This window comes from Psittacula echo (genome assembly GCF_963264785.1).
Source record: "Psittacula echo genome assembly, chromosome: 15".
Taxonomy (NCBI): domain Eukaryota; kingdom Metazoa; phylum Chordata; class Aves; order Psittaciformes; family Psittacidae; genus Psittacula; species Psittacula echo.
The window spans coordinates 10,088,840-10,108,977 of NC_137751.1; the positions used below are offsets into that span (position 1 = coordinate 10,088,840).

The window sequence follows — 20,138 nt, forward strand, 5'->3', positions numbered from 1 at the left end:
TCATACAATGTAATCTGTAGCTTAAACTGTCACTGTTGTGGATTAGACAAGACCATCATGGTTATCGTGCTGGAGGTTTTGGCATAGCACAGACTGTAGGATTTCCCTGAATTTATGTCTGTTCAGGAGTGCTTGCTTTCCTTGGCCCCAAATCTGTTAGTTTTGTTCTGTGTTGGTTTTGAAAATGATTAACTTTCTATAATGAACCAAACTCTGCTATCACAGTAGGCAGTCCCTGATTGTATTTGCTAATGTCTCCATCCCAGATCTGAGCACAACTAATGACAGTAAGGAATGTCGCTGCTGTCCTTTGACCTTTCCTAACAGTGCTGTGACATCTTTAATTTCCCCTGGTAGGGTCGGTAGTGTGGAGTTCGTTTGAACAGCTCATAGGAACAATCATGCTCCTTTCAACAGGGAGCAGCCTTCTAATACCAGGCTGCAGAATTAAGGTACCGTAAGAAAGGTGAACCCACCACTTTCTCATCTGAGTGGAAAGTCAACTGACACCTATTGCAAGGGGCTTATTTTATCTTAGGAGTTCTGCTAAGCTGTGTTTTATCAGTCTCACCAAAAAGATGGCGAAGTATTTTGGCTAACAGGCAAATACGCTGTTTAGAAAACACCCACCATTTCACTCTCCGCAATTTTCAGTGCCATTTGACGATATAGGTTTGTATATCACACTTGATGGTGTGAAGTACTTAGCATGTTACACAAATATGTCATAGAATCATTTAGGTTGGAAGACCTTCAAGATCATCAAGTCCAACTGTTAACCCAGCCGAGTCCACCACTAAACCGTGTCCTCAAGCACCACATCTACACGTCTGTTAAATATCTCTAGGGATGGTGACTCCACCACTGCCCTGGGCAGCCTGTTCTGGTGCTTGACAGGCCTTTTGGTGAAGACATTTCTCTCACTGTCCAATCTAAACCTCCCTCGGTGCAACTTGAGGCTGTTTCCTCTTGTCCTGTCGTGTTACTCAGGAGCACATGAACAGCACGAGCATTCTTCACTGTGTTCCTAAATACATTTCACAATATGTCATGCTACGATCCCCTTCTTGTCATTATTTATAAACTGCAGACAAGTTAAGATCACCAAGAATCAGATGATGAGCATGAGACTGTCTTTCTGTACTAAGAGTATGTATTACATTGATAACGTGCAGAGTGAAGCATACAAATCCCTTCTCATCTAAAGTGAGAAGAGAGTCTGGAATAAAGCACAACAAATTATGTTTTTCATATTCACTCAGATCAACTTTCTGCTGCTGCTTAATTCCTGTTCAGTTCAACTGCTTATTTGCAAACTTGTGGATTACCTCCAGAGTTTGCATTTGAATGCCTTTTAGGCATTATGTTGCTTTTGAATGGCACTAGGCCATGGTTTCTGACATGTTGGGAGGCCAGTTGCCCATCTGCTGCTGGGAAGGATCTTTTCCATGGAACAAACAGCTTTGCAGCACTTCATCCTCCTGAGGCAACGTTTAAGTTGTTTCCTTATAAATGAGAAGACAAGACTTGTAGCTTCCTTAAAGGCCTGTTCTGTGCTGAACTTTCCAATGACCCATAGCAGTATTCCCACAAATGTGTGCTTTCTGTCACACCCACAATCCATGAAAATCGTTCATTCCCATATTATCACCTTGTGATCCACATACGCCTTGGGGACCAGACATCTTGAGGAGACACCTCTGGTGCAGACCTGTGAGGCCAGCTAGTCCACTCTCCCGCCTGTTTTCTTCTCCTGTGGAGACCTGAGTGCTGTTTGGAAACTGAAATGATGCCGTTGCTGCATCCTACACGTGCTTTCCTGCTCTGTGCAGGCTTGGGTATTACTTCCATACAGAGTGTGAGCTTTGCAGTTTCAAAGATCTAGTCTAATAATAGATTGGTCTACATTTGCTGCGTTGCCAGAAAAAGACATATGTTGTCAGGCAGTCGAAGTCAGCAACAGTGCTGAAGTGGAAATGTGCTGAAACACGAAGAAGACAGAAATCCAGAAGGATCTATCTGAGATTTGGCTATTAGGAAACTAAAAATATCCTCTTACATATATGCTTTCCAGGCGTACTCAGAGAAATTCTGTTTGCCCAGTGTCTCGAAATGATTAAAGGGCAATCCTTTTCCTTTCTTGGCTTCAGTGTAATATAAAAAAATGCTGTTGGAATTCAGCTTATCAAGAACTGGTGTAAGAGGAAAGAGAAATGATTGGAATAACATGAATGGAAGAGGCATGTGTAGTATATAGTGTGGGAGAGAAATATGACATTGAGTTCCTTCTGTCATTGATGAGTCAAGGCAAATCTTGAGTTGCACTCACAGTAGATCTTTACATATCCATGCTGAGGCACAGGTTTTAGGGCGAAGACTTGAGTTTTGGCAGTGTGCACTGCTGCCAAGTTGTAGGAGAATTTTCCGTGCTGTATTTTATCACGCAGTGTTTGCAATTCCAGTGTTGCAGTTTGAGATTTTCCCTGGGAAAAAGAATGCCTCATTGGTTTGAACAAAGTGGATGCGCCACAAGAACCATTGATGTCTGTGCTGGGGAAGAGACTTTGAATTCAGATGGCTTTACACTGCTGACCTTTTACAGAATGGCCTTGAGGTGGGAATTGGGCTTGGAGGTGGTATATGAAGATGTGAGGTTTTGGTGTGCATTTTGAGTGAGCAATTACGTGATGTCGTTTGTACGTATCCCTTAAATATCATCGCTTTTAGATGTGTGCTAAGAAAATGACATCTGTCACAATCAGACTTTTTCTGCTGGGGCCAGTGTGTGCACACAGACGTGTATTACTGTTCTGGAACAAAATTGCTCCATAAATGCCATTGCAGATCAGGACACATTTTCTCCTTTTGTAATATTAATGTTTCCTTCTTTAAGACCCCAAGCTTCTCCCTAGTCAGCATGTATGTGGCTCAGACATGAAGTAGTAGCAAAGAATTTTAGCTCGGTGACTTCTCCAGGGGATTCATCCACTAAATAATAAATACTTACACCTCCTGGGACCCACCTGGAGCAGTAAAAAGTCCTTTCTACTCAGCTAAGAAGTGAGAGTAAAAAAAGTGGGCTGCTACTGTTTTCTGCTTCTCCTGGCACCATTCCTGGAGAGAGTTGAGTTAGTAAATGTGCCTGTCACAGTAGCTATTACCAATGACACAAAATAATTAAGTTGTGGTTTCTGTTGTGGTGGGGCTACTTCTGTATTTTATAGTGATACGTCTGTGCCAGGAGGGAGAGTGTCGTGCTTGACTGTCGTGACGGATGCTTCCAGGAAAGCAGGACGAGTCTCTGAAGGCAGGTTGTGTAATGCTTTCCATTTACATGAAGTCCTGCTGATTATATAGTAGATCACTAATAGAGCTGCGTGTTGGTTCTTCTGATGGGGTGGGGAGGAGGGCAGCAGCCATCTCATTTTTCTCCTTGTTGTTTTTGGAGGGGATAGCTGCAATCTTTGTTCTTTTCAGCCAGTCAGAAGAACACTCAAGCCAGTTCTTAGTCGGATTCTCGAATCAAGTGAATGTTCCCATTTTCTGAAATCTTGAGCCACCGGTGTGAGGTTCTTGGCTTTCAGAAGTCCTGAAGACTTTGGGACACATACCAGTGCTCAGAAGCCCTGGTAGTTCCTGGTTGCTGAGTCCTGCTCTATGCACAAATACTGTGATTACACTGTGAAATTTGGGGGGCTTAGAAGCAATCTTTCTCTTTCTAGTATTTAAAATCTTTTCTGTAGGTTGCCTCAGATAAATCCGATAATATTACAATGCAACTACAAAATCCTGCTGTTTGGACCTTATAGAACAGGCTCTTCCTGTTGTGTCTAATTTAGCTTCCCAGAGGGAAAACCTTCTCGTGTGGCTCGGGTGGTAAGCAGGGTCCATGTGCTCTGGCATGCTCCTGGAGGGGCTGGGAGCCCTGCTTGGCTCGGCACATGTGGCCAGTGCTGTGCTGATGTGACAAGCGTGTGCTCTGCTGAAGGTGAACGTGAGCTTGCAGAATGTTGTGCAAACCTTCCTGCCATTGCCAGGGACCAGCTGGAGAGAAGCTGGAGAAAGCAGTTGGGTTTTTCAGTAGATGTTGCTGTATGTATATTGGTGTCAGGGAAAAAACCTTTTCAGCTGTATGTGGTGTTAAACCTTAAGCCTGAGGCTTTTTTGTTTGCATGTGTACAGTGGAAGAATCCCATGTCACATTGGCTTTGTATCTCATGTTAGAGGTGACATTGTGCTCAGTGCTGAATGAGATGGAGAGGCTGTGCTGCGTGTGGCCCGTGGTGTCGAAAGATGAGCATGGAGCAGAACAGAGGCAATAGGAGATCGGGGGGACGGGACACCTTGACCTTGTTTTCATGTGCTCAATGGCTACTGCCCCTTGTCTCTTCATCTGGAGCTCCCCAGAGAAGGGAGGCATCTATTGAGGGAAGGGGCAAGGGCCAGCAAGGGGAATTGGGATGCTCTCTGCTGGTGGGAAAAGCCTCTGAAGCAGCAAGAGATACGGGAGCTTGATTAGATGTCAACCTTGGCAAGGCAGCAAACTTCAGTGAGCAAACAGGGAATAAGGGTGCACGTGTGAACCATGGGAAGGCTTCTGGAGGATGCTGGAGTGATCAGTCAGTGGGTAAAGCGTTGTGCTCTGTGTCAGTGCAATGCAGCAGGTTCTGGGCTATGACAGGAAGCCTTAAGGGATATGGTAATTAAGAAAAGTAACTAAGAACTAAGTCATAAAAATAATAAGTGTTTTACCAGCTCCGTTGTGCATAAGCAGGCAGCAGGGAATGTGGGTCACAGCGTGAGTGGCTGAGCTAGGAATAAAATCCAGGTCTGTTAATGCCTCAGGCCCCTCCATAAACACCAGACCATGACTCCTTCCTCCAGCACAGCTTGGGTGGAAAAGGACCTCTGCTTTAGGTGGAAGACCAGGCTCTTTGCTCAATCCAGCAGCTAATTGTGTTCTCCTGCTGTTTGCCTTTTCCAGGTGCAAGTTCTTCAGCCTCACAGAAACCCCAGAGGACTACACCATCATTGTGGATGAAGAGGGCTTCCTAGGTAAGTGTTTGTGTGTGCCACTTGGGTATCCAGCCTGTGGTGGAGGAGGAAAACATGTCATCTCTCGCTGAGTTATAAACCAGAGTGTTTGTAGAACAGGTCTGTTTGTCAGTGCTTGTGCTACAGCTATGAAAGGTGCTTTGATCACTTAAGCACACAGTCTCTGCTGCTGTGCTTTACAAGGCGTTTCACGCATGGAATATGAATATATTTTAATGCTGGAGAAGAGCACACACAAGCCTTGAAAAGCAGTTTAAGCATATTTGAAAAAGGAAACCCATCTGTATATCATTGTATTAAAATGAGCTGGCCTTTGTCCCCAAGCCTCCACAAGCACACCACATCTTCCTATTCCAACTCATTCCTCCAGCCTCTCTCTTTAAAAGGAGCACTTGAAGATGAGTGGTTTGTATCATCCCCACAACCATCACCGTGCTGTGGGGCTGCAAATCAGCTCCTTCAGCTCATCACTGAAAGCTGGGATTGATCTCCCTTTCTTACACCCAGCTCTCTCGGTGCTAAATGCGCTGTCTTTGCCTGCGGTGGATGAAGGTCTCTCTCAGCCTGTGTCAAAGGTGGGGTTGGCTGTGTGTCAGAGAAGGTGGTTGGCGTGTGCTTGGGAGCTGCAGACATTTGGCGTTGGGCAAGTGCTGATGGAGAGAATGGTTTGGCTTTGGGGATGGAAATAGTTTGTAATAACAGTTACCGTGTGCAGAGGTTTTGTCTGTAGCAGTGCTACTGAGGTGGTGGAATGAGGAAGCATTGTGCGGCTGTTCTCATGTTTGTTCAGTCGCTGCTTTCTGTGGTTGGAATTAAAAGTCTTCACGTCTTAGTGGTTTGGAGAAAATATGGTAAAATATGAAAAAAAGAGGATTTAATTCATGAACAGGAATTAACTGTCGAGTAGCTACTTGTGACACTGTAATAGTCAATGGGTTTGTAATATCCAAACCCTAAGGAGAAAATTAGAAACTATAACATTATTTAGTACAGAGTCAAAGTTTTATTATCAGCAGCATTATTGAATTATTCCCCTTTCTGTTTCAAGAGTGCTCATAAACATAGAATAGAATAAAATATTACACTGTAGAGCAACACTACAGTGGTGGCTAAACATTATCATAAAATAATCACTGGGTTGAGCATAGGTGAGTGGCTCTTCACAGCTATTGCTGTTTGGAATCTGGGAGTTGTGTGGTTTGACTGAAAGCGTATGTCACATGCTCAGCTTCTACTCCCAAAGGAGGAGGTGACAGAGCAATGCTGCTGCCAGAACGTCCCTTGTTGCACTTGTTCAGGGAGCAGCATCTGTACAAAGCTTGTATTACTATTGGTAGTATCAGCTTTTTATTATCGGTGGCAGCTGGGGGAAATTGAACTTGGTTTCACCGTGATAGCAGGATGCAAACCTCTCTTCAAGAGCTTCATTTTAAGGCTGAAGTCACCAAAGTTGGAAAAAGGGTTTGTGGTTTTTTTGCATGGGCCACAGCATGTGGCAGAGCAAGAGTGCATCACTGGAGCGTGCTGTCCCTGCACATTTGCCACACTCGGCACATGCTCATCTCCAGCATCACATCTGTGTCTGTGACATCCATGCCACTTGCTTCTGTGCCCACTTGGCACAAGGCAGATTCTTCAATCATTGGTGGTAAGTCTGGATTGCAACCACCCCTGTTCAGCCTCCAGCAGCCATACTGCTATTTATCTGTCTGGAAGTTATTCCAGCTTGAAACAAAGGTAAACTCAAGCAGTGGTTTTGTATATCCCTAGTGGGGAAGTGTGTTGCAGTGTGTGTGCCACTGGTTGTACTTGGAGCAAATCCCAGGTCCAGCCAAACCAGTGTCCTCGAGCTGCATGTCCCACTGGTGCCCCATGTTATCTCTGTGAAGCAAACACTTCAAAGCAGCAGTCCTCTCCTTGGGCCCTTTTGACTTTTACCTTGGCTCTTACAGGCAGAGGAATTGACTGCTGGTAGTTCCAGCGCCTCTGTAGCTTCCATTAGGCCATGGGTTTGGCAGCATAGAACATCCTTTTGAATTCAAATACACTGGGTGCAGTCAGGGTGTTACAGCAGAGCTTTGCAGGAGAAGTTATCACTTTCCAGGCAGTGGAGAGGAAGGAAGGAGCATGCTGAGGCTATCCTCTACTACAGCATGGCATGGCAACCGGGTGCAAAACCCCAGTGTGGGTAGTAGTCATGGAGCTTGCAGGTTCCTCACCTTTTCTTTACTTCTTCCTAGTAAGTGATGGTCTGCTAGCAAAACTCATATGCTCTTCATCCTGCCAACTCTACTAACACAACCCCTATGCCCTTTGGGTTTGTGTCCAGCTCATGTTCTTTCTGAATTGTCACCACCACATCCAAAGCTTCCTCTCAGGGTTAGCCTCTCCACTGTTGTTCCATCCCTGTTCCTCATTTCCATATGCTGTAAGTTTTCCACAGTCTGGAGTAATTCAAGATCTACCACCTAAGGATGCCTTGTAACAGGGCTCTGCTGCCTGCTTCCCCTCACGGTCTGGCTATAGATGTCGCAGGAGGAAGAATCTCACTTTGCTTTTGTACAGCGTGCAATCAGCCCCTGGGTTTGAACAGGATCAAAATCTGTAAGAATTGCAGCATCCCACCTTCTTGCAAAACAGGACCAGTCATCTCTGCCTAAGGTGCATCGCTGAAGTGCCAGGTTCAGATCAAGAATAACAGGGTAAATCTTCACCTTTGGTAAGCAGTTTAGTAGCAAGTCCAGCAGCAAGAGTCTTCCTTTCCTCTTCAGGTAACTTCTGCTTTTGCAGTGCTTAACAAACTCTCTGAGTCTTAGGACCTTTCTTTCTCAGGCTCCTGTATGAATTCTTGCTGCAGCAGCAGTGAAAAGATTGTCCTGTTAGCTGGCATCTCTTGTGTGAGCCAGGCCCCTGCTCCTGCCTGTCGTAAACAGCACTGGAGGTAAAAGAACAGGCTAGAGAAATGCTGGCACTTTCAGCAGTCCTTGAGGTTACCACTTCAAGTATACTGACATGCAGTAATCATACTTAACTGTTTAGTCAAAAAATAGTCCTCAGGCTTGTTTCCCTGAGAGCAGCAAGTGAGTCGGGCTGGTAAAGAAGACATTACTTCTTCTCCCCAGAAAACGTCTGCAGTGCAAAGCTGTAACCTGCTTAAGTATTCATCATGCTGGAAGGGAACGGCTACAGCCTAATTCTTTGCTTTAATTCCCCAGCAGTGAGGTGGGGATTATATCTGCACAGAGCCCTGTTTGTTCCAGTGGCTGTTTCTTGGGCTTTGGCCTGTTAATGAGGAAGAATTTTATTCAGCAAATAACACAGGAGGCAGTGCACAGAAAGCTCTTTTCCTGGCTGATACTGAGATGAATTAGCAGAAGGACTTTGGCCATGGGCCCTCCTGTGAAGACAAGTGTCTCAGCTAGTGGGGTGCTTGGACAGCCGTGTTAAACCCTTGCATCTATCACCCGCCGAGCAGCCAGCGCGTGGCACAAGAGTCAAGCAGCTGCTGCTCCATGAAATACGGATATATTTGTTTGGTTTGCTTCTCTCCCAAGGTCTGACTGAAAGTGGGAGCTGCCTGTGCATGGTGCAGATACACCATAGCCCCTGTGATACTGCATAGTCCCTTTTGCAAAGGGCAGCAAGGACATGTGCCTGTCTCTGGGAGTCTTCACCAGCAGAGCCTGTGGTCTCGCTGGTCCTAGTAGTATCCCTTCATTAAAGGCTTTAGCTTTCACACACTGAAAGTAAAGCCCATGCCAGTGTGCCTGGAGGTGACCATGCTCTTGGAAACCTTGTTGGTGTGTACCAGGAAGCAGTTGCTGACGTTGCATTCCTGTCCTGGCAATGCCATCTGGATAAAACATAATAGGGCTTGGAGTTAGCAATGTTCTTCCAGTGGCTCTCCCAACAGCTGTCACATCACAGCTTCTGCACCATATATCCAGAGAGCCTTTTATTGGAGATAAAGGGGCAGTTTGGGTGTTTGGGTTTGTTTTGACTGTCCCTTTTCTCTTCCTGGTTTGTCCAGCTGGTTTGTCTGCAATCCAACTCATCCTTTTTTCTCTTGGAAGTCCACTGCTAGGTTTAGTCATAGCTCTGCTTGGGAAGCTTTCAGTGAAATGTCATCCATCCAGCCTCCCATTTTACAGCACTTCTCTAATTGCACAGAACAGTGTGAACCAGAAAGGAAAGGCAATTTGATTTCAGTACCAAAGCAGTGGTGGGAAACATCTCCTTCTCGGGGGCAGATCCCTGGTGTGAACATAGAGCACCACTCTCAGTCTTCCCACACGGGGGTCCCCCTGCAAGGTAAAGGTGCCAGTCCTTCCTTTTTAACCTTCTTTGGCTGTTCTGTATGTCTAATAACTTCCCTAAGGCCAGGAATCCATGCATTTACACACTTCCCAGAATGAGGAGGCTCCTATCTTCAATTCATGCCTCACAATAAAATGCCCAGTACGTTAAAAATAATGGAACTGTTTGAAAAAGCTCAGCTAGTTCAAGTGGCAGAGAGGTTTTGTCAGAATTCATAAAATGTTGACCTCATTCTAATAAAAAAAGAAAGGATAAAAAGAAAATAATCCCTCTTGCTTGGCAGTGCTTTGTTTTGGTAACCATCATCCTCAGACAACCTGTACCCTATCTGACCTTGGATTGAGGACCATCATACGCTTTAGTACCACATTGAGTCCCTTTTTCAATAACATCAAAATAGTAAATTGCTTTCAGTGTGTTTTCTCTCATCCTGTATATAAAATGGGCAAGAAATCAGCCTTTGAGTAAGTGCAAGCACAGAACCCATCTAGCTAAGAGCAATGTGTAACTTTAAATGAAGATACAGAATGAAGCAGGCTCATAGATGAATCTGGGGTTCTTAGAACTTTTCTTCTAGAACTATTTCTCCTTTAATTTTTTACTGCTCAGTGACTGGGCTTTTGTATCTCGGACACAGTGGCTTAATTTGCTTGCTGACATTTATAGCAGTGAATTCCTTCCCCTGGACCGCCAGGAGAGCCTGCTGGTTGCTAGGCAGAAGATGTTTTTCTGTATTAAACACGTGCACAGTCGCTCTCTTTTTGGATCTCTGTATTGGCCAGCCTACACTGGCTCTGTGGTTTTCAGGTTTTTGAAGTTATGTGGGATTAATGACCTAAATTCAAATTAAAACCATGGGGTTGACTACTGGCTGATGAGAAATCTGTAGCATTTGGTTGGGGAGGGTTTCCCTGCAATGATACAGATCAATAAGCATGTTGGGGCCCTGTGATGACATGGGACTGCTGCCCTCTCCTGAGGAGGATGGGTTTGGTTAGTTAAAGCTTCTAGGGAAGGGGAGGGGAGGATGAGAAATATGTAATATTTCAAGGTCTGGCTTACGTCACCTGGGGAAAGGAGCACTTTAACTTCTCTTTAGAACTCATGTGAGTGGGTTTGCAAATGTTGCTAGAACACATTACTCCTTATGTTTGTAACCTGCCATGCGAATTCTTTTGGTCCAGTTTGGTTGCTCCTATTTAAAGAAATACTGCATAAATAATAGCTATTTTTCACTGTTTCCTCCAGCAGATGGGTGTGTATCAATATCTATTTCTGTTCCACAGCCTGTGGTGAGAAAGCCCAGACATCTCTTCCTGAACCACTTGACTGGCCATGATTTCCTCCTTTAAATTTATTACATCTTGGCTGCTTCCTAGCACTTTCCAAAGTCTGAGATAGATGAAGATAGATACCATGGCTCGCTTTTATCAACCTGCTCTCATAATGCAGGACCTAAAAAGGCTTTTCTGCCTGAAATGATAGAATGATCTACTGAAATTTTAGGTTGGTATCTAAAAGCATGATGCCACTCCACAGAGAGGTAGCACCCTGATTATTTATTTCACTACAGAGCATTTGACGGTTCGCTTGCTTTCCACTGGTGCATTTCTAGGCTTTTTCACTTAAGACAGGACTTAAGGGGAGTTGGTAGCTTTTGTTACTTGCCTGTATTTGGAGCTGACCACAGCTTGGTGGAGCCACGCCAGGGTAGCTGACTGTGAAGCCCATGGCAAGGAAGGGACAAGGTGGAATATACTCTGTAAGACCTTTTGAAGCATTTGTATGTGTTGGCAGGACTGCAGTTTGGGATCTTTCCCTGCTTTTTAAGTCAATTTTATATGGAGCATCCTGTGAGAGATGAGGAAGTGCTGCTCCCCCTCCGTTACAGGTTGAGAACAGAATCACAGGGAGAGCTGAGGGATCAGTGACACAGCCGAGAGAGAAAACCCTTTTCCCAAGGCTGAAAGCATTCAACCGTCAGTTCCCAAACATTGCTGCTGTGAACCTCGAAGTTTCAAGCCGTATTTTTCTCAAGTTCGTGACCTGACGAGGAAGTGGATTTCCTCTGCCTTGGCATCTCATAGATGCTGTGACCTTAGTCTAGAAATGGTGAGACTACAATAACTTCCCAGAAAACCAGTCTGTCATCACCTGCAAACAAAGAAAACATTTCTTTCGTGGTGATCCCTTGCAACATGCCAGCATATGGCACTCCCCTAGGCGTGGAGGATCCTCCTGGTCAAGTGAGAAGGGAAAGCCCAACAAACTTATATCCAGTCTGTACTAAACAGAGGCTTTCAGGCAGAGGTGGCAAGTTTTGTGCTCAGAAACTTTGCCAGCTTTAGTTTCTCGTGGTGCAATGATCAGTGTTTTCCAGGTTTCTGCCAGCCTTGGTAAAAGTCGCCAGAGCTAATGGTGGATCACGGGTAGCTCCCATAATCCCAGTGCAATGTGTCTATGGTTTTCACTCCACTCAGTTGAATTCCTTGTATCTAACTCTGGAAGTGCACAGTGATGAATGGGTTACAGTTCTTTTTTGAGGAGAAGGGACAGGGCGCCAGAGCAGTGTGATGAAGCTCCCAGGTCTGCTGCAGGCTTTTCTGTTTGACCTTGGACGAGTCTCATTGTGTCTTAGTTTCCACATTTGAAAAATAGGGGTAATCCTATTAAATCACCTCGTAACAGGCCCTATAAAGAGTAATAAGTAAACATGTAGAAATGCTTTGATAACAGTAAGGGCCATGATAATAATGAAGGTAGCTCCTGTCCCATAGGATTCACTGTCATACTTGCAGACCTGTTGAATAAGTCATGTCTACACTGGAACAGATTGGAGATTATGGTAGAAAAAATACACTTCTATGAAAAAAAAGTTGCATAATCTCTTTAGAATCTCATATCTTAGTATTTAATCTTGCACAGGATTAGGTCTCACAACATCAAGGTTACAGGCATACAACGGTTAGAAATTTAGTGGCTCTATCTTCAAGTCTTGTTTGAAATGTAATTATTTGCTCTACACTGTCAATCCAGTGAAATATTGTCTGAAGAAAAAAAGGATTCCATGTGCTATTCTGCTTGAAAGCACACAAGGAATTGGAAATGTGAGTCCAACTGCATTGGTTTCTTTTCTTTACCTTCCTTTCCTTCTGTGGTTTCTGGTTTCCAGTGAACTGTGTTGTATGTGTCCCCTTGCCCAGCTGTAGCCTGAACCCTCAATGTTGCCTTCGACTGCCTGGACTAGGTCCTCCCCATCCCCTGGCTCGCTGATCCTGTGAGCAAAGCCTTTGCCAAGTGTTTTTGAAACGCAGGGAAATGTGCTGATCTGCACTTCCTGTCCCCTGATTATCAAAGACAGAAATCCTCCGTTCTTTGGGACTGTGGAGCCCATTCACTCGTGGAGCAGAGAATGGATGAGGAGAGGCTGGCTATGGGCAATGTTCTCCTGGCTGGGAGCACAAGCTGTGGTCAGCAGGTTGGGAAGGACCCAACTCTTATGGCACAGAGAGGGCATCAAAGTCAGTGACTCGGGAGACAATCTGTGCACCCATATCCATGCTCTGAACACATCTGAAGCCAAACTTTTAATCCTCATTCCTTATTACTGAAGAAGAAAAGCCATTTCTTCTCCTTTCTTTCTTCTCGTGAACAAGCATCAGCTTTTGGAGCTTGGATCTGGTTTTGATTTTCCAGGCTTGCTCATTATTAGTGGTGCATTATCCTGTGAAGAGGAAGGAAGAAAGCAGCCTGATTTCCGGCGAGCAGGCTGGAGCCTAACCTGGATTTGTCTTCCTAACCCGGTTCTCCAGTGAGAGTGGATATAACGATTATTTTTGGAATGTACCTTACCATAGGCCACATTTTCAGCCAAACATAATAATGATGCTTTGTTGTTGGAGTATATTCATACTTCCTGTCTTACCATACCCCTGTGAGGTAAGAATTAATTTTTCTCTCCCACATATGAGGATACTGATAAAATGGAGACAAATTACTTAAGTCACATACACACTTTGTGGGACAGATCACGTTTTGCCTTAACAGCAAACCCAAATTGCCGTCTACTTGTCTGCACTTCAGATCAGATTTTATTTACCACTATATTCCAAAGACTTGTATATCTATCCTGACACTACTGTAAACCCACAGTTTTCTGGTGATCCTCCCAATAGTCTGCAGTGAGTCACTTCTCTCTCAGGACTCACAGCCAGGTGGGATGTGTGCTATCGCATTAGAACAACTTCTGCATTACAACTTGACTTCCTTGTGCAATGCCATTTATTGTCTGGCCTGGCAGATCTCACCTCCTTGCTCTTAGACTCTTGCTATTAGTCTGAGTTTTTTGTTTCTCCCAGCAGAGTTCACAAGTAGGAAGCTAGGAGAGGAGGCCACCATAAACCTATTTTCTAAAGAGACATTTCTGTGCATTTCACATTACTGTGCCAGTCTCATTGGAAACACACTCCTCCTTTTTTTTTAAGTTTCAAAGAGTCAGTGTAAAAGTATGACCAGCTTAGTTTTTAGATTGCTGTCAAAGTCTAAAGTTACAAGGAGTGCAAGAGAGGAAGTAATTGACTGAAGATGAAACAAAAGCAGGGTTTCTGTATAAGCATTTCCTTTTATCAGTCCTTGATTGCTCTCTTAGTGGACGCTTGCACTGAAGGTCTTTCCTCAGGAGGTGCTGATTATTTCAGTGCAGAGAAGGCAGTGCCTGTGCATATACATGGATTTGCCAGTTCCCAGTCTCTATAGCACTACCAACCACATCAGCCTCTCATGGAGGACCAGTATTGTGTTATCCTATGGCTTGACAGAAGAGGATAGCTGCATGCCGTAGTTAGATGTTCAGTCCCTCGGAAAGCAGAGGAGCTACTTGTCAGTCAGGCTTTCAGAGCTGGGCTGTGTGTTTGTACAGCTTCATTTAATTCCAAGTTACCCTTGGGTTATTTAATTTCCTGACAGCTGCAAAAACAGTGCTCTCAGATAACAATGGCCTCTAATTAGGCAATGTGCCTAAAATGGGAGAATGTTTTATTTGACCATGGCACTAATGCTCTGTGTGCAGCTTACAGATGAGAAAGTCGAGAGAGTTGCATTTCCAGCTCCCCTTGGCAGAGATGTGTCTATCTTGTGATACTCAGTACATAATGCTAAAGGCATGCCCGCTCCCCTGCCCCTGTGGTTAAAACACTTCTCATCCTTTTGGACTGTGTCATCAGTAAATCTGTCTTTCAGCTGTAACCACCTTCCAGAAACACGTTTTATCAGCACAACAAGACTAACAGGACTTGCACAGCTGAGGCTGCTGAGCAGTTCAGAGACACGCAGGCAACAAGAAAACGTATGAGATTTACCTGTGGTTGTGGGTTGTAGCTTCTGGGGGTTATAATATACTGCGGAGTTGCCCATATGTTGCTTTTATGGCTCATGTACTTAGTACACAATCAGGCAGCGGGAGAAATAAACATACAAGTCAACTATTCTTCCAAATCATTTATTCAATTTGGAAAGGGTGTTAGCATCAGCTTAGGTTAATTAGATCCTTGCTCATGATTTGTGCTTATGGAAGCTTTATGCATTGGGCTGTACAAATTGATGATTTCTGATCTCCCTCCTGTGACAGCAGGAAGTAGATGTTCAGGAGTTCTTCCCCTCCTTTAATCCTTAGATTTCCCTTGAAGTCTTGAATTTAAAAGAAAACAGATTTTCTTTTTATTTGCCTTTTTCACTGCTTTACTCCCTATTTAACTCCTTCCCAGAGCTCACAGTTCTGACAGTTCCCATACCAAATCCTCATCATTGTGGAGCTTTAAGCTGTTTCCTTAAGGTCCTGTTTCCATAACCATGATGCAGAATTGCAGTTCTGATGGATCAGATGCCTACTTAAAAGCCTTGCAGTCTTAATGAGGTGTTTGCTGATCTGCAGTCAAGAGTTTACCACTGCCTTTCAGCTGAGACGTTGTTACATGCTCCTCCTATACTGCTGTCTAGAGGGCTCTTCACGGGTTCATGGTATGGATTCTGTATATCCACTTGCTTTTAGGAGACTGATCCTGCTCAGACATGGTAATACAGTGAGAGATTACTGCATCAATTGCACTGTATAATATCAATGAAACTTGCTGTCTGCATTAATCTGGTTAATTATTAACCCAGTTCTGTTGAGGTGCTGATCTGTTTGAAAAAGCTGGGGATGTCAGCTCAGATTGGCTTGTGGCTGCAAGGACATGATAGAGAAGAATACATTTTTAAAATACAAACACTTCATTCCCAAAAGACAAATGGAAAGAATCGCTATATATATAGGTTCACACCCCCCTCGTTCTACCCCCGAATATATGTGCCAGTTTAAATGACGTTAAGTTTTTAATCCTAAATCCTGACCCTAGGAACCTAGTTCAGCTATAAGATACAATTTACAATGGGTAGTGTCCTTCAGAGTAGCAAAAAAGCTTGTTTCTGTCATAATCCCTCTCCAAGCTTTCTGCATACCATCGAGACAAAAAGCAGTAAACATGTGCCCAGTTTTGCTTTGTGTGAGTTTTGTCCATTTTCTTTGGGTTTGCTCTGTGTGGGATTTCCATCACCATGTCCTACCAAAACATTCTCATATTTACTTTACAAGATTCAGTTCCAACTTTTCAGCTTCCACGTTTACTGAAGTCAGAATGAGCCATGTCCCCGCTGTCACAGTCTACATTTATTGTTTGGGTTGCTTTTGGAATACCTGAAAATGAAGAGTTTCCTAAGATGTGAGAGGTGACTTCTCAAGGGCCGGAGTGCTTGTGGCTGACGTGTCCTTGTGCAACAACCTCATTTCTTTTGCTTTGTATCTTCCACACTGCTGAGCAGATTGTGAGTGCTAAATAAATGGTAATCTCTGGAGTCCTGCTGAATGACTGTGTCTGCAAGGTATTTATTTCACAGTTGTTTTTCTCTTCTGCTTCCCTGGCCTTGGGTAAGATGTTTATTTGCTAAAACGCTTTGAGCTGAACTGGTGGAATTAAGAGTTCCCAATTTATTTATGCATATATAAAGCCTGTGTGCATGTGTGTGTATGCACCTATATTTGTATATGTATATATTTATTCAGGGATGTAGAAGGGGATTAAGCATTTTTAGCTGTTCTTTTTCAGAAACTCATCCTTAAACTCCAGCTTAAACCCGAACAGTATATTGGATTTTCAAGCTTTAATAGATCTAGCGAGAACATCTGCCAGGACTCAGCAGTCCCCGACCAAACCAAGGCTTTCTTCAGTTGGTGCATTAAATAGGCAGCTCGTGTGCAGATGTGACTGAGGGCAGTACAGCAGAGGAGGGTGTGCTCAGGAGTGAGATGGCAGGTTGTGTCCTCCTCTCCAAGCACTGCTGTCGTACAGCTGAAATCTGCAGAGATACCAGGTTTTAGGTTCAATGGATTAGTTTATTTTTGCTAAAAAATCCCCAACCAAACAAGAAGTTAGAATTGAGCCTTTGGGGATGTGGGATGAGGATTTGTGTGCGCCATGGTGTGGACGGGCCTCTGGGGGACATCTGTTTTGGCATTTCAACCAGGGAACAAAAAATAAAAGAGCCTCTTGAACAAGCTCTCTGGTGTTTGCAGCAGCCAGGAGTGCCTGCTCTGATGGATGTTTACCCTGTCTTTTCATGCTCTAAACAGAGAAGAGATCCTTTTTGCCCCAAATCAATTTTTAGAATTTGTATAAACAAGTTCTCGACCTAGATGAATACTCCAGGATGCCACAATGTGCCTGGGTTTAGTGCCCTGTCTGTACCTATACAAGGAAATGTATTTGTGTGTCCAAGAATCAAGGACAATCCATGCCAGCTTCTCAGATTGCCTCCCAGTTGGATGAAAGGCAACCACAAACTGAAACCAGTTTGCTTTCAGACGTACAACCTGCGTCTCATAAACATGAAGTTCAAAGGAGCTGTGGAATCCACTTCGCCAGCCCCAAAGAAAAACACTCCTGAGAACAGGAGCAATAATAGCAATGCTTTTGTGGAGCAGTGGCTGCAATTTTAAGGCATATGCACCTGCTTCATTTTAAGCATATTCAGCTGAGGCTTAGAGAGCTGCTTGCACGCTGAGTGTGGCTTAAATATCCCAAAGATCAGGACCCCTTCATGTACCAGCCAGCAAAAGAAGTAGGGGAAGGCAAGGCAGCTGGGAGGGAGCTCTTCACAATGGGAAGGAGGGCATCAGCAGAGGTTTTACTCTCGTAAAAGCCTTGTTATGTGGATGTATCCAACTTGGGTTATGTGGTGAGGGGAGCTGATGGTCCATTGGCACTGGAACATGCTGGATTTTGGGCAGGGCTCTTCAGTACAGCAGACAAGGCTCGTGCTGGAATGCTTGCTGCAGGGCAGCTCTAATGGGCACCGCGGTGTTCCAGGTTGTGTTTGTCACTGAATCGCAGCCCTTCCCCAGCTGCTGTAGAAATCACTTGAAGAGTTTCTAACAGGAAATTTATTAGGGGGGGAAAAGAGCCTATTCTATTGAGATTCCTGTGGTTGAGTTTGGTATGTTTTGATGGGTTGTTCTAGGTGGGGACACTTCTGTTGTCAGTTTTGATTAGTTAGGCTGCTGACATAGGGTGCAGCTGGCTGCCTTGTTTGAAAATGGAAAGATGATGCTTAAAAAGCACTCGGTGGAAAATTGGGAAAAGAATCATATTCTGCTCTTCATCTGCTGCTTTTCATGCTTTTGGACTTTTCTGATTCTCTTTGTTTTCCTCCAGTGAGCTCGAGGCAGCCGGGCTCTGGTCCATGCCCAGGTCTCCTGGCCTCTGCTACAGCATAAATTATCAAATAATGTGGTCCATGGAGCAAAAAGCTTAAAGTCTCTTGTGTGTTTGGCAGGTGGCTTTTTCTCTGAGCAGCCATCACAGCTAGATGGTTCTAGGTGGCAAGAAAGGGTTTAAATAAAGCATAGAAGGTACTTATTTCCAAGGTGACAGAAGGCAAGAGGCTTAATGTGAACAATTTCCCATATAAAAAGGGTTCCCTTAATGAACAGCATGTTAGGAATAGACAGAGTCTCTGTTGCTGGATACTAACAATACATATGATTTTCTGGAGATTATCTGCAATAATCTATCGTCGTTTTTCTCCCGTCTTCTTTCTTCAATTCTTTAACAATTTGGCTACCAAGAAGGTCATGTGGCTTAGAAACTAAGGTTCATTTGGCTTTTGTCCAGTGAGGTGAGTGACACAAGGCAGCCCCTTGTCAACATCAGTTCAGTTTGACCTGAGGAGACCTTCTCCAATTTGGTGAAGTAGCCGTGTAAGAGCTGCAGTTGCTGCTGTACATTGGCTGGAGTGACTACCAAAGATGCACAGGGCTTAGCAGGGAGCACCTGATGAAGAGATGGCCCTTGTACTCAGAAATGCCAGAGAGAAATTGTGTGGAAAATTCTTTCAACTAATGGTCTGAAAAATATTCTGCAAAGGCTATTTTCTAGCCTTACTTGTAATTACATCTTAAACATTAATAGCCTGAGCAACTGGAGAATCACACACACTAATGTCACAGTTCGCTTGGAGCAATTTGTTTTGTATGATAATGAACTGTGTCGGCAGAAGTTTAAAGCTGGTTATAAGGTGGGGCTGATAGTAGAGCCTGCTGTTAACTTTGCCCAGTGTTTCCCAATAAAATGCCCTAGGCCTTTGCCTGATTCTCTGCTGGGTTTGGTAACCTGGGGTGAGGTTCTCTCTACTAGGGGACCTGAGTTTTTCATGCTGATGCTGGCAGAGCATGTTGCTCCTCAGGTTGTGGGTAAGAAAAGCAAGCTTTGTAACAACTGCTTCAGTGCTGCAGTGGGGAGCAGGGACCCTTGAGGTATGCAGGAGCAAGGGAGGTTTCTGGCCAGCTGTTACCACCATAATGCAGAGGAAGAAATGGAATAAAGGTATAAATAGTGAATCTGAGATTGGAAGGGACTCAGCACCCTCACAGGGAAGAGCTTCTACCTAAGATCTCATCTCAGCCTCCCCTCTGGCAGGTTAAAGCCATTCCCCTTGTCCTGTCCCTACAGGCCCTTGTCCAAAGCCCCTCTCCAGCATTCTTGTTGGCCCCTTTAGGCACTGGGAGCTGCTCTAAGGTCTCTCTGGAACCTTCTCTTCTCCAGGCTCAACCAGCCCATCTCTCTGAGCCTTAATTGTTGTTTAATCCTCAGTAACTCTGCTGGAGTGGTTGGCGTAAAGCAGGCTCCAGGGTGATGGCTTGTGACAAGTTGTCTGCAAGAAACCATTGTTTCCAGCTCCAGGTGCTAAATGAGTATTGAACCCCCACTGAATATCAGTGGGACTAGGGCACATACATTAGCGCTTCACTTGATTTGTAGCATCGTTGCAACTGAACTGTCCCACTGAGGACTCACACGTACTGTGGGGTATGATCCCTGACCATTGATGAATGCATTGATGAATATTTATTGGGTAATAGCCCCCAAATTCCAAGCTGTCATAGGATCTGGAGTAAATTGTCCCTGTGGAAAAACTGCAGATAATGTCCAGCTGTATTGAGAAGGTGGATCACCCTTTTTATTAAGGGCACATACATAGGGAAGTTATAAAAGGTTAATAAATTGTAAGTAAGTAGTTGGTCAGTGATTAATTCAAGTCCAGCATGTCAAAAGATTGCTTTTACTTGTCTGAAGGGCCATCCGTGCCGCATGCGGGAGAGATGGCGCTGCAGCAGCCCAGCATGTAGGGATTTCTTGCTCTCTTTCATCTTCAGGATCAGTTGGGAGTCCTGGGAG

The 20,138-nt window shown here is 44.5% G+C and overlaps 1 protein-coding gene across 1 annotated transcript in view; it reads left to right on the forward strand.

Annotated features, from left to right (window-relative positions):
• Positions 1 to 20,138, forward strand: part of CASTOR2 (cytosolic arginine sensor for mTORC1 subunit 2) — a 113,544-nt gene that overhangs the window by 57,720 nt on the left and 35,686 nt on the right. Inside the window, exon 2 of the mRNA XM_080629918.1 lies at positions 4,985 to 5,055. Within this exon, the coding sequence (XP_080486044.1) occupies positions 4,985 to 5,055 (71 nt within the window). The remainder of the gene's footprint in view (positions 1 to 4,984; positions 5,056 to 20,138) is intronic.